Source organism: Brachionichthys hirsutus, chromosome 11 (assembly GCF_040956055.1).
Source record: "Brachionichthys hirsutus isolate HB-005 chromosome 11, CSIRO-AGI_Bhir_v1, whole genome shotgun sequence".
In the NCBI taxonomy this organism is placed as follows: Eukaryota; Metazoa; Chordata; class Actinopteri; order Lophiiformes; family Brachionichthyidae; genus Brachionichthys; species Brachionichthys hirsutus.
The window spans coordinates 10,342,794-10,356,058 of record NC_090907.1 but is presented as its reverse complement, the minus strand read 5'-3'; the positions used below and the strand labels follow the sequence as shown (position 1 = coordinate 10,356,058).

At 44.0% G+C, this 13,265-nt stretch overlaps 1 protein-coding gene across 1 annotated transcript in view; it reads right to left on the bottom strand.

The window, feature by feature from the left end:
* sez6b (seizure related 6 homolog b) overlaps positions 1-2,833 on the bottom strand; it is a 45,542-nt gene extending 42,709 nt beyond the window's left edge. Inside the window, exons 1-2 of the mRNA XM_068745786.1 lie at positions 2,791-2,833; positions 2,179-2,655 (exon numbers count right to left, since the gene is read on the bottom strand). Coding sequence (XP_068601887.1) covers positions 2,179-2,655; positions 2,791-2,833 — 520 coding nt within the window. The remainder of the gene's footprint in view (positions 1-2,178; positions 2,656-2,790) is intronic.
* Positions 2,834-13,265: the final 10,432 nt, after the last annotated feature.

The following is a 13,265-nucleotide window of genomic DNA, read 5'->3' as shown; positions in this document are numbered from 1 at the left end:
GTCTGTGCTGCGACCAGCCCCCACCCTGCATACAGATGCAATGGTTAATCCAGCTGCATCCAACACTCGTGACGCCGGGTCCCTATTTAGATCTCTTGATGCTGCGGTAATTTATTTCAGCCCCATGTCTCGATCAAAGAACACGCTTTGGTAAACCTTGGGTTTTTTTTTTCTCATATAAAATTCCTGGTACGTGTCTCACGAGATAAAGACACATTTATCTCATTTCATTCCTGACCTTTCCTTCACTGACATACAGATGACATCTTCACAATGACAAAGTGAGCTGACATTCATATTCTGAGCTCCCCCATGGAGGCTCGACTGTTCAACTCAGGAATGTGAACACGAATTCACTCTCACAAGAGTGAATGTGAGCAAGTTCACAACATGCATGCACAAATAGTCAAGTGAAAATGTATTTATGTGGAACATTTAAAAACAGCAGTAACCCCCAAGCTGGGTGCATGGCTCCAGTCGTGAATGGGGCACTACGGGCAGTAACCCCCAAGCTGGGTGCATGGCTCCAGTCGTGATCGGGCACTAGGAGCAGTAACCCCCAAGCTGGGTGCATGGCTCCAGTCGTGATCGGGCACTAGGAGCAGTAACCCCCAAGCTGGGTGCATGGCTCCAGTCGTGAATGGGGCACTACGGGCAGTAACCCCCAAGCTGGGTGCATGGCTCCAGTCGTGATCGGGCACTAGGGGCAGTAACCCCCAAGCTGGGTGCATGGCTCCAGTAGTGATCGGGCACTAGGAGCAGTAACCCCCAAGCTGGGTGCATGGCTCCAGTCGTGAATGGGGCACTACGGGCAGTAACCCCCAAGCTGGGTGCATGGCTCCAGTCGTGATCGGGCACTAGGGGCAGTAACCCCCAAGCTGGGTGCATGGCTCCAGCAGATACCAGGAACAACGTCCAGAAGAGGGCAGTCCGAGGGACAGCTAAGATCCTGCTAGAACCCTGAAGGTCCCAGGTCTCCGGTAGAAGACTCGAGCTGGATGGAGGCACTGTACCACCCGGGCGGGTGAGATGACAATTTTTTATTAATAAAAAGATAGCCTATTAAAGGTAATGTGCTAGACCCAACTTGATTAAATGTCTTTCAGTAAATGAGCAGGAATAGTATCGAGAGGAGTTGTGTAGTTTGCAGATGATGAACAAACCTCTGATAATAATTAGAACGCCATGGACTCTGATGGAGGAATGCTTGGTGTGTATGGAGAAGAGGTTTGGATTCACAGCATACATCTAATTATTAAAAACTCATCATTACTCAGCACATCACTTATTGGGCTTCCAGGATCCACACTGACTTGTGATCCCGAGAGTCTCCTGAAGTAGAACTGGAGTCAGAGCCTTTGGGGAATCTGGCTCGTCTTCCAGTGTGGCTCCAGGACACGCTCTCTACATCTGCGAGCGGCTCTGACTTCTGGGAGACTTATTCAAATGCGCTGAGCAACTCTTTTCACCTTTCACTCTGTTTCAAGTTATTTCGATAACTTCATCCCTGGAGACTTTGTGCTTCATCATTCCACAGGTTACCGTGGATTGTGATTGGATCTCCTGCTGGGATCATGGCTTACAGCCTCTGACATCATCATGATCAACCTTATTATTATTAATCCAAAGAAGTGGAAAGAGAAACTGTTTTAACCTTTAGTTCCCACCACTGCTCTTTCTTTCTTCTATGTTTCTGTGCTCTTATTTAACATTCTGAGGTCCATTGAGGACTGAGCAGTTAATTTTCACTAGTGCTGTATGCGATAAAAACATTTGAGTGATTCATTAATTATGATCTGTAATTAATTTCCTCACCTTGTCCCGCCCACCTACAATGGGAACCTATCAGCTTGTGCTAAACAAGCCCAAATGCAATGACAGCCAATCAACGTCCACTTAAGAGTGTCACTGACTATTCCACCCCAACAACCCCGACACAAAAAGCCCAGCGCATAAAATGATTTTATAAAAAGGAAATACAGAAGCAGCAAAGTTAGAGATTAAAAATTAGATTAACACAATTAAAAAACATAACGCGTTAAATAGGACTGTAATCAATTAATCGCAATTAACGTGATAAGTTGACACCCCTAATTTTCACATCATCAAACTGATAATATTTCTAAAACTATGTGATGCGTCTAAAAAGTAATACCAGTAATAAGATTGTCTTTTTACCTGCACTCTGCATGCTGCTGCTGGTGCTGCTGGTTGTCTCCTCTGTGCTGTCATGTCTCACAGCCTGCTTCATTCCTGTCTCCTGTGGACTCACATGGACCCTTGAGGCAGTAGCAGAAGACGGCATGATGCCATTGTGTTCCGGGTCTTTTAAAGCCACTGGGAGAGGGGCGTGTGAGAAAGATGGGGCAGCTACTGCGTGAGTTACAGGGGTGAAAGCCCCCTTATCCAGTGGACTCCCAGGAAACATGGAGAGGGTCTGCTCAAAGTTGGAGTGTAAACTGGATCCTTCACTGTCTTCAAAATCAGTTTGTGGACTGTGAGGGCGCGGCTGGGTCTGGTGCTGGGGAGGATCCCTATAGACGGGGTGAGATGGGGCAGTGGTGACCTCTGCTTTGCCCGAGTAGATGGTGGGATGCAGATGGGCCGGGCTTTCTGCAGGGCCCTTCTGGCTAAGAGGAAGACCATCTTCAGAAGCTGCAAGGGAATGATAGATGTGTTAGAACACACTAGGATTCATGAATGAGTGAATGTTTTTATTTTTAAACACATTTTTTGAAGAACAGTCATTCCTGACTGGCACAGTGATTTAAAAAAAATATTTTTTCTTACTTTTGTTTTCTGAAAACACAGTGCTCTTTCTCAAGTCATACATTTTGTCCCTGACTTTGAAAAACTTCTGGATACTTTGTGGTAACTGGCTATTTTTTTCTTTTTCTTTTTTTGCTTTGTACATTATTTGTATTGTTTGGTAATCTATTATGTCATTAAACTTCAGAATGACTTCAAATTTAGCTGGATGAAACGTTTGTTTGTGGATTCTTCCATCCATCCCACCTGGATGTTGGCACTGCCCTGGCCAGGATTCAAACCCCCAACCAGTCAGTGCTGTTACTTTTGCAATATGGCTGCCTTTCCCCCAGACCTTGACACAGTAGGTCATGTATGAAACTATAAGTGAGTAATATAATGCTTATAGGGCTTTTGAACAGACAAAATGTTGACCTTTACATAATATTGCAATGGATTGCACTGATTCAATTTTGACATCATTTTTTACAAATCTTTCTATATAAGTATGGAGTTCGATTTCCAAATGTTATGCATTTTGTTTGACTGGTATGAAGAGATATATTATTTATATCCAACCATTTGTTTTATTTTTTTAGGCAGTATCCAGAAGTTGTTGTAAATGTCCCCCACTATGGAATATTGCTGTATCATCACATTCCATTTCAAAATCAGGACAGAAGGAAGTGATCATCTCTCTCTCGCTCTCTCTCTCTATATATATATATATATATATATCCAGTCATCAGGTGACTTATTTCATGAACAATACAAGCTTCATAGCTTTTCACAGCAGAAAGTATAACTTCCTCACCAGCAGATAAATGTAACGTTCAGCTCGTGTCTTTATCTTTCCTGTTCACGGCTCTGCTTTGCTACACTTCGCTCTGACAGAAGGAACCCGTCTCATGCTTATGAATGGAGACCGAAACTCGCAGAGCTCCACTGTACAAAGTGGAAATTTGGATCAGTGCTTTTGTACCAAAACGGCAAGCAGTACAGCCCAAACAATTGCCGTGAATTGCTCCCATCATTGGCCTCTTCCCTTCTAGCCCTCCTCATAATGAGGCTTAATATTCCTTCCTGAGGAGATCTGATGAGCTGCTATAATCCTCCCAGCGGAACGATCAGCGCTCACCTCCTGAGTGCACCTGTGAGATCTAATCAGAGACCGCTTCAGGAGGCCATCATCCACTGTCTTATGTTTCTTTAACAATGCTTCATTTCCACCGTAATAGCTCACACCTTCTGTTGTCTAATAGCTATCTGCTTCAGACAATCAGGATTTATTGTAGCCGTTTCTCTTTCCATCCAGCACATTGCTTCTACAGGAGAAATAACAAATGAGACGGCATTCCGGAATGAAAGACTGGAGCTCCAGCTGAATAGCGGCACCACTGAAATCTATGGACTCTGTGGCTTTATGTCTAAATTACTCCGTTTGTTCCGGATCAAGGTGCAGCAGCTGCCGTACTTTCATGACTCTTACTGCATCATACTTCTACAGCCTGTAACTATTTCTGATTATATGACAATAGTTTACCGAAGAAAATATTAATAGAACTTACTAAATATACCTTTATAGTTTACAATTTGGTCTAACAATCAATAATGCTGCAGAGTAATACAAACATCCCACCGATAAGCTTGAAGTCGGGTGCTAATTAGTCGAAGCTAATTAGGGAAGTGAGTAAACCGGACACCTCCTTCCAGTCGTTCGGGGTACCGGTCGTCATGGTTACACAAGCCATGACTGCGACATGCAAAACGAAGCACTCTCGGGTGGTTTGTCGGACATAAACAGATTCACGAGTAGCCCAGAGATGATGTGCAGCGTCATGATTGGTCTACTAAGTCATGTGGGTGTATCAGACGGAAAGGTCAATTCCTCACATGGGAAGATCTTGTGGGGTACACAAGCATGCTCTAACGGTCTAACCAATCTGTCCTCTGGCATGTTGTTATTTTTTCATTCGTATCATTTTCGAGTGGAGTGGGATTTCTCAAGTGAATCATGACACCATGTGTGGTTTCCTGTATTTAGATGTGTTTTTGGCCTCGTCAGTCTTTGTACTAAAGACGTCACCGTGATCCCAAATCTCAGCCACTAACTGGACTTATCAAAACCAACTGGAGTGAAAAAACAAGGGGAATGAATCCCAGACTGAAACCGTTCGGTCTGGACTGCCAATGACAACCTGAGTGGGACTTTGTCGACGACTCCATTGAAATCCTCCCTTCTGAAATTCCTTTCTTTCTTCTCCACCTCTCTTTACATCTTCGCTTGTTCCGTCTCAAACATTCGCCCTTTAGCTACAGATTAGCTATGCCGCTTCTTTGTGGAGCTGTACAAAGCCTAAGCAATTAAAGGCTCTTCTCTTGCTTACTGAGCTCTAATCCAGACATGCTTTCATTGCATTTGATTTTTCTCGCTGCCTCTGCCAAAAGTGCTGCGAGACGGGGACACTGCTCTTCCTCTAACGATAGTAATTATCAGTAAGGAGTCGAACCCTGCTCAGGTCCTGGCGGCTGTCACTTTCCCAGCCATGTCTGACCTGCCAAAGGTGCACTCAGACCCGTAGAGATGATTGAACACTAACTGGGTAGAGATTGATTAAAGGAGACATATTAGACCCTTTTCCACAAGTTAGTGCAGTCCTCAGCCACATACTAGAACTAGATATAAATCAGAGAACCTAACAAGCAAACAAACAGAAGACTGGCAGCCATCACCTTCACAACAAAGGACGCATGTCGCCCGGTCTCCTCTTGAAATAAATCAATGTTAATCCATACTCCAACTATGTTGAAAAGAACCACTGGAACCTGTTTAACTCGCCATTGCTAACTTAATTGACAGAAAGGCTATTCTGGGTGTACTTGGGCGGATCTCAGCGAGTTCTGTGTCTCGGTTATATTTACTGAATCTAAGATTCCGTAAAAGATGTTAACATCAGCCATGAAAGTCTGCTCCGAAAAACTCATCCTCCCTGGAGGACAAACAAAGACTATCTGTCTTAATCAGGGAATGGAGGGGTACGTAAAAAAAAAAGAGAGAGAGAGAGATGAAGCATGACGAGAACAGGCAGATAACAGAATGGAGGAGAAGATGGGAAAACAAAATATGTATGAAAACTAAAAGGTGTCAGGAAGCCTGAGGCTCAGTGATCAGTGGCAGAAGGGCGTAAACGTGGGGGCGGGGGGCGGGGGGGTTCCAACTCAGAGGAGAAGGTGCAATCCAATTAGATGAAGAAATATGAGGGATGCGGGACCATCATAGCTGCAGGGAACATCAGCAACAGCTCGGCTGCTAACCGTTGGCAAACGCGATAGATTACCAGGCACACACACACACACACACACACACACACACATACACCGCATCACAGCCCATGCTAGCAGCTGACTACAACATTCTTGCCACCATTTAAAATGTTGGTATAAAATTGCTTTGTAAAAGGTAAAACACACACAGATGTGCAGCCTGGTAACACGTGTGATTCTTACAGGCTGAATCTGTTGTGTGTTCTCATAATGTAATATCAGACAATGTTGTCCCGGAACTTCGTGACATCATCGATGTAAATAAATAAATCAAGGGGAAAAGTAAAAGGCTGATGATTTGTTTTGATTAATTCCTGCATTAAATCATTTTTTAATTAACCCTGCATGACAGCTGCTGTTGTCATGCAGTGCAAAGTAGAGGAGTTATAAAGGCGAGCATGGACTCGATTATTTTAGGACAATGAGGCCAATAAACAAGCCTGAGAGTCGACAGTCATGCTGGTAGAGCCGTGTGGCTATGCTCCGAGCGGTGCTGTGAGATAAAGGCAAGCGTCACCTTTAATAATATAATAAAGTCGTAGCATTGTTATCACTATAAGCTAATAAAAAGAGAGTCCTTTTCAGGACACTGACAAGACTTCACCAAAGCAAGGCCTGCTCATGCGTTTCATTGTCTATTGCTTTTTTTACTCTTCATACCCCGGTCCATTATAAATAATTCAAAAATATAAAAGACAAAAATAGTCCTTGCAAGAAAAATAAACCGACTTGCAAGAGAGAGAAACTGTTTTAAATTATTCCAAAGAGAATAGAATTCCATTTGAGGAATTCTACACAGTAATTCCCCTTTCTTGATTCCCAGCCCCCACCGGCCCCCCAGCCTCCAGTCCATGATAGAGCTGCTGTCATTAATTCTGTAGAATGGGGTGAAGATGAGAAAGCCAGCGAGTCGCAATCTCCGCAGCCACATGTGTGGAGCCGGCCCCCTTTTCATCTCTGCCAGACAAAAAAACAAAGATGCGATCTCCATGCCTGAAATCCATTTCTCTGTGGCACCAAGAGCTGAACGAGGTTGGAGAACACGCGGCCTGCAAATATCAAAGCCTCTTGCCTATGTGTCATTAAGGGTTTGCCTGAAGAATCAATAACCACAAACTGGGCATACCGATTAGTAGAGGGATTCTGAACCAGAGAATGTGATTGTATGTTGCCCATCCAATAAATACAGTATTTATCCGACTCATATTTGTAAGTCAAAAAGTCAAAGATTACTGAGTTAATTTGGTCTTAATTATGTTCAGCTTATCAGAGACAGACTTGATGTATGACCTCCAAGTGCTCAAGTTGCTTCAGAACTTACACCCAGATTGCGAGGTTCAGCTATGAGCCTGTGGCTCAGTGGTCGTGGGTTAGAGGCTGCGCCGTTCGCTTGATTTTCCTCCTTGCAGATTCGGAGGTTTTTGTATCTCCATCAGTCAGCAAGCCTCCATATATACAACTAGAAAACGACAATCAGAGATTGCAGACCCTCGCCTCCAATCGACTATTCGATCTTGTGAGACAGTAAACAGGGCTTCCGGATCAGAGGGGCCAAACCTGCTCTAGCTTGCTGCTCCGGAATGTACTACAAGCCATCTTCTGGACTCTTTTTCCCATCATGCCATTCGTGTCCCTCCCTCTTAAAGTGGCAGTTTACAGCACAGGCACAATTCCAGATGTAAAAATAATTCTAGAATCTGGATCCAGATCCGGATCAACGCCATTCTCGGGGAGGACCCAGCCACGGACAGAACCTTGCTTGTGTACAAATTTCAAGTCGATTGGGTTACTAGTTTTTGAGTTATGCGCTCGGACAGACAGACAAACAAACAAGCTAACAAACAGACAGACAAACAAACGCACCCAATTGCAATACCCTCGCCTCCTGTTCGGCGTTACATACATTTAATATATATGCTAACACGGGTCTAACGTGAGTCTGAGTGACTGCTGCTCTAGCCGCCGGTCGCTCTTCGCTTAGAGCGCGGCTTGAGTGGCACATGAGAAGTGCTGACAAGTGGCTCAAGAAGAATATTAGTGCATTCTGTGCTCACAAGGAGTCAAAGGGAATTGTTGATGGGACAGAGGACTCGGAGGTGGGGGGACAGAAGTTCCACCAAGGACCAAATACTTGTCCCTCTGCTAGATTTAGTGCCAGTACTGCATGGATTATGGTTTTTATTACCTCCGAGGAGGAGGTTATGTTTTTTCCTGCGTTAGTCTGTCTGTCTGTCTCCCAGCGAGATAACTCAATAAGTTCTGGACAGATCTTGATGAAATCTCCAGGAAATTTATCTCATGAATTTTTATTGTATTGTACTCACAGTATTTTATGTGGCATTTTTTGGGCTGTCTTGTCCTGTAAATGTTGGTGGAGCTTTTTGTTCTCCCTTTTCCAATGTGGTTTATACTGCAACTGGCAAATAGACTGAACTGAACTGAATGTTGGGAATCTTACCAGGAACAGTTGACGAAATATTGGTGATGATCCACAGGGAGATCCTGGATTCAGGGTTACTTTGAAATATTTGGCAACAATGCAGAGCTTCAAAAATCTCGGTTGATTATTGACTGATGTGTGTAGGGTGGGAATCTCTAGCTCACCACCGAGTTTCATACAGATTGGATCTGCAATACGGATTTTCTCATTTACTTATAATGGAGGCTTAAAAAAAAATCACGCCTTGTAAAATTTGCATTAAATTCACTCACCAGCTGCGGAGGCATCGTTGAACTGAACGAGACGCACCTGTTACACATTTCACCTGATCAACTCCTGCCTCTCTGGACAGTTCTCTGCCAGAATATCCTCTCTGGTTCCTCAATACTATCAGGTTCTCCCGTTCTATGTGTCGTCCCGTATTCCCTAGTTCTATCTTTTCTATCCGATTCTGTTTTTGGACCCTTTCAATAATGTCTATCTTAGGAGGTTCTGTTTCCGCTGCCTTCATAAACAAACGGATTTGTTGTATCATCGAAAGCTCTGGATCTATAGATCCAGAAGAACCCTCCATTACTGAACGGCTGCTTTTTAGTGAATAACTTCTAAACTAGTAATGATATCAATGTGAATCTAAATGCTAAATGTGTGTTTTCATGGTTAACTCATGGAGTGCCAGCCATTTTAAACTCGGCTATATGCTGAGTGCCCCAGTTTTCACACATTGTGCCCGATTTTCCAAGCCACACAGAATATTATTTACTGCCAAACCAACCAGATGAAAGATGAAAGTCTCCTCTTTCACCAGGAAAAGAAAGTGTGTTCCTACCTTTTTTTGTTTCAGAGTTATTGGCCATTGAAGAGATACAGATTTCAAATTGAGGGTTGGCAGTGAATATTTGGGTTTCAAAAAACATCTTTCGACGTTAATGGTATTGAATGAATTGGCACACAACGTAACACAATGTAACATTGACCACATAAGAAAGCGGCGTTGTAGCAAAGATGCTAATTTCCAATTGTAGTTCCAGGATATCACCTGACGTGGGTGAGCGAGAGAACAGAACAATTTAAAGTGAATCCAGACTGATAGTTTAATTTCTCTCTCAGAGAAAGTAAATACTTTTTGTCAACGTAAGCACTGCTTCTGCCTATTCCTTTTTTTGGTTGTAATATATGTTTTGTTTAAATTGTATTTATTGTCTTAATCTGAAAACCAAAATAAACTAATCAAACTAAACTAACTAAACTTAAAGTGTAAGGTGACTTTCCCTTGAAGGTTGCGTTGCACCTGTTTTATTCCAAATGTAGCACATGATGCATAGCTAAATGTTGACACACCAGAATAACATGTAGCAGCCGCGCCGCGGTTCTCTGTGGGCTCCCACAGCCCTGAAACCGGCTCCAGCTCCACTCCTGGGAACGCTGTGCTGCGTTCCACTCGGCTGCCCAGCTTCACCGAGCTGACAGCCACAGAAAGGAGTGTTTACTACTCTCCGGTAGAGCAAGATAAGCCCACAGATGGGCCTCTCCACTCCAGCAGGTCAAGTGGAGAGCCATCTTGAAGTGACAGAGGGTTGGGGGGGGGGGGGGGGGTCGGGGTGATGGAAAGGCAGAGGGTGGGTAACATGGTGCGAGAGCTTCTGACCAACATGCTATCATATGTTCATATGACATGTTAGATGAATCAGAGCTGGCAGCCCACAGGCCACGCCCACTCAGGAAATGAATGAGCTTGTTGTGAGCCTGACAGATGCTCACAGGAAGCCCAGTAATCTGCAGATCACGGTTCCTCAGATCCATGATCACGGAGTGGCTTCAGCTGATCAGACAATCGTCGAGCTAATCCATCAGACAAGAGAAGCACCTCGCTTTGGCCATTGTTGTATTCGGTCTCAAAATAGAAAAAAAAAGACTTTTATTTGAACATTCACCAACTTTTCTTGGGGATCAACCAATCGATCTATTTGTTGGGTGTGTGTTTGGTGTGTGTTTTGCCTGGAAGCCTGACTGCCTCCTCGGTGGGGGTCAGATAACATCGAGGTATTAGGATGGATTTCAGCCATGAAACTAGCATTCATCTGTAAGAAGGTAAACGTGTTAATAGTAGCGTATTGCAGCAATGTGCCCAGGCAGCAATTCAGCTTTCCCTTTTAAACATTAAACTAGAGAGAATGGTGGTGGTGGTGGGGGGGTTACACTCAGATGGCGTAGCCATTTGAGAAATCAGGCTGCCTGACAAAGTGTGAAATTTGAGTGAAGTCAGTGGAGTGGAATGGAAAAGACTGTCAACATCTAGCGACTCAGAGCAGAGAGCGAAGGGCCTGGATGAAGCACTGGTGCTGCAGACCCCCCCCCCCCCCCCCTAAGACAGAAAGAGACGCTGGCAGCCGTGTGCTGATGTCATACAAGGTTTCAGTGTTTGCTCACCAGCCAGAAAGAAGGCGAAAGCAAACCGTGTGTTCGGTGGTGAACCCAGCCATCGCCTCCAACTACAGGAATTGAATGTGTTTGTTTAGAATTGAAAAGAACAGAGGAAGTATCTCAATCCGGTGTGATTAAAATACTCCCCCGCTCAGCAATCTACATATCGGGAGAGTGACTGGAATTCTTAAGCTATTAGAACACAAAGGGTGGGTGCATGTCTAACAATAGCTTTTTAGTTATGAGAAACGGAAGGGGACGATCAAGGACGCTTCGTTTTCCTCCTGTCAAAGTGGAACCCAGTGGCTGTCGGATCAAGCGGTGGACTTCCTGCCCTTATCAAGGCATTTGATGAAACTGCACACCGCTACCTGACACTCCCCAGCGGATGGGAGATAACACACTCCTGCAACACTGATCAAATCAGAGATGGACACGCACTCTTGTCCCTCATCTTGCTGCTACACCGGAGGGGGGGGGGGATAACAGCGCTGTGGAATCCTGCTGCAGTCTGTGTGGAGGCATTTCAATAGGGTGCCGTTTAATCACAATTTGAAAAAGCACAGCTGTAAGAGATGAAAATAATGTTGTGTGACAGCTGGATCAGTGCCGACAACGTGCACAAATATCTCGTTAAAATAAAAGACATCTGTGTCAGGAAGTCGCTGCCGCCTCACATCCGTGTTGAGTGAGTGTTATGAGAAAGGTAACGCTTGCATTTTGCTACTCTCAGACATTTTAACACGAACTGTTGGGAGGATTTGATTCACATAATTTCACTGAAACCTGTGAATGTGGCGTTTGAATGCCACAAAATGAAGTCAGGGTTTCAAATGTTTGCTGTCCAGTGGGCCATGGCTGCTTTAGAAGAAGGCACGCTTTACACACACACACACACACACACACACAGCACTCACACTGAGGTAATGGAGGCATTACTGTGAGTGATGGGGCTCCTACCCTCCGTCACCTGCCCATCTCAAAGACATCTCCATTTGCACCCCACACCTCAGCAACCTTCATGCAGCGAAGAGAGAGAAGAAGGAGGCTTAACTCTGCTGTGTCCAGGAGAGCGAGCTGAACGCAGCATGCATTCTGTGCTGTGTCGCATCTCCAACCATCTGCTTCTAGAGCAGGGGTGGGCAATCGTTTTTTCCATCGGGCCACATGAGAAACAGAAAATATTCTGGGGGGCCGGGCCAAAAGGATGAACTCATTTCTGCATAATATTAATTGTATTTCTTTATAAAAAAAACAGTAAATAGCATTGTTTTGACATGCTTGTAAGAGTATGTGTTATAATAATAATAAAAGCAATGAAATGTCATTTATTCAACAAAACAATGGTAAAATAAATGTGAACATTTTACGATGTGTGGCTCACATTAGTGAACATTTTCAGTCACATTCACTCTAAAACACATTTTGAGTTTAATATACTGTTGGGAAGTTGTGTGAAGGTTCTTAGCATCCCAAAGACAAAGACAAAGAAAGATGCATCATATTGAACTGTCCCTGAATGCAGTTTCAGTCCATGCATGTGGTAAAATTTGAACATGTGTTTATTGTAATTTCCAATCAACCTTAAACGGGCCAGTGTTAGAATATTTTTTTCATATTCATTGTCACATAGTAGAGTCACATAGTAGAGTCCACAGGCAGAACTTCATAGTTCTGCCTGTGGACACCAGGGACACCTTCCTCTTGCATAGCGCTGTAGTTTAGCTTTTTATTATCGCCGTTATTTTATGTTACATGTTGCATGATTGCACGGAGAAATATTCCTTGTTTGTGAATCCTTTCACTGACAATGGCGAATAAATTGATTCTGACTAAGAATATAACTTTGATCCAATCATAGCGGCCAAATGGCAACAATAATCTATAATGCATCACCTGATGTCCATGCTCGAGAATGTGCTGATGCACCACAACAGCCATTTCTTATTAATAACAAATGGTGGAAAGGCTTTTCCATACATACTGATTCACTTCCAGGGAGCAAGGAGAACATTTTGAAATAAATTGGATTCTCCCGTCTTGGGCGAGAGAGGGCCTTGCAGCAAAGAGGTAATCAGCTGCTCCGTATCTTTTCACAGATATGCAGCAAACACAGAAATCCAAACAGCAAAGGTGTTAACTAAGGCCACTGCTTTGTGTCAGGAAACACAGGAGGCTTAATAGGGTTTTACGATTATCCATCCAGCCTACATGCTGCAAATCTGCTACTTGTCCTTTTTGGATCGGCACAGGTGGAGAATATTAATGCAAACCAGGTAAGATGCAGGCATTCACAGCGGATCTGAGCAACATCCCAGCATCTTCACAG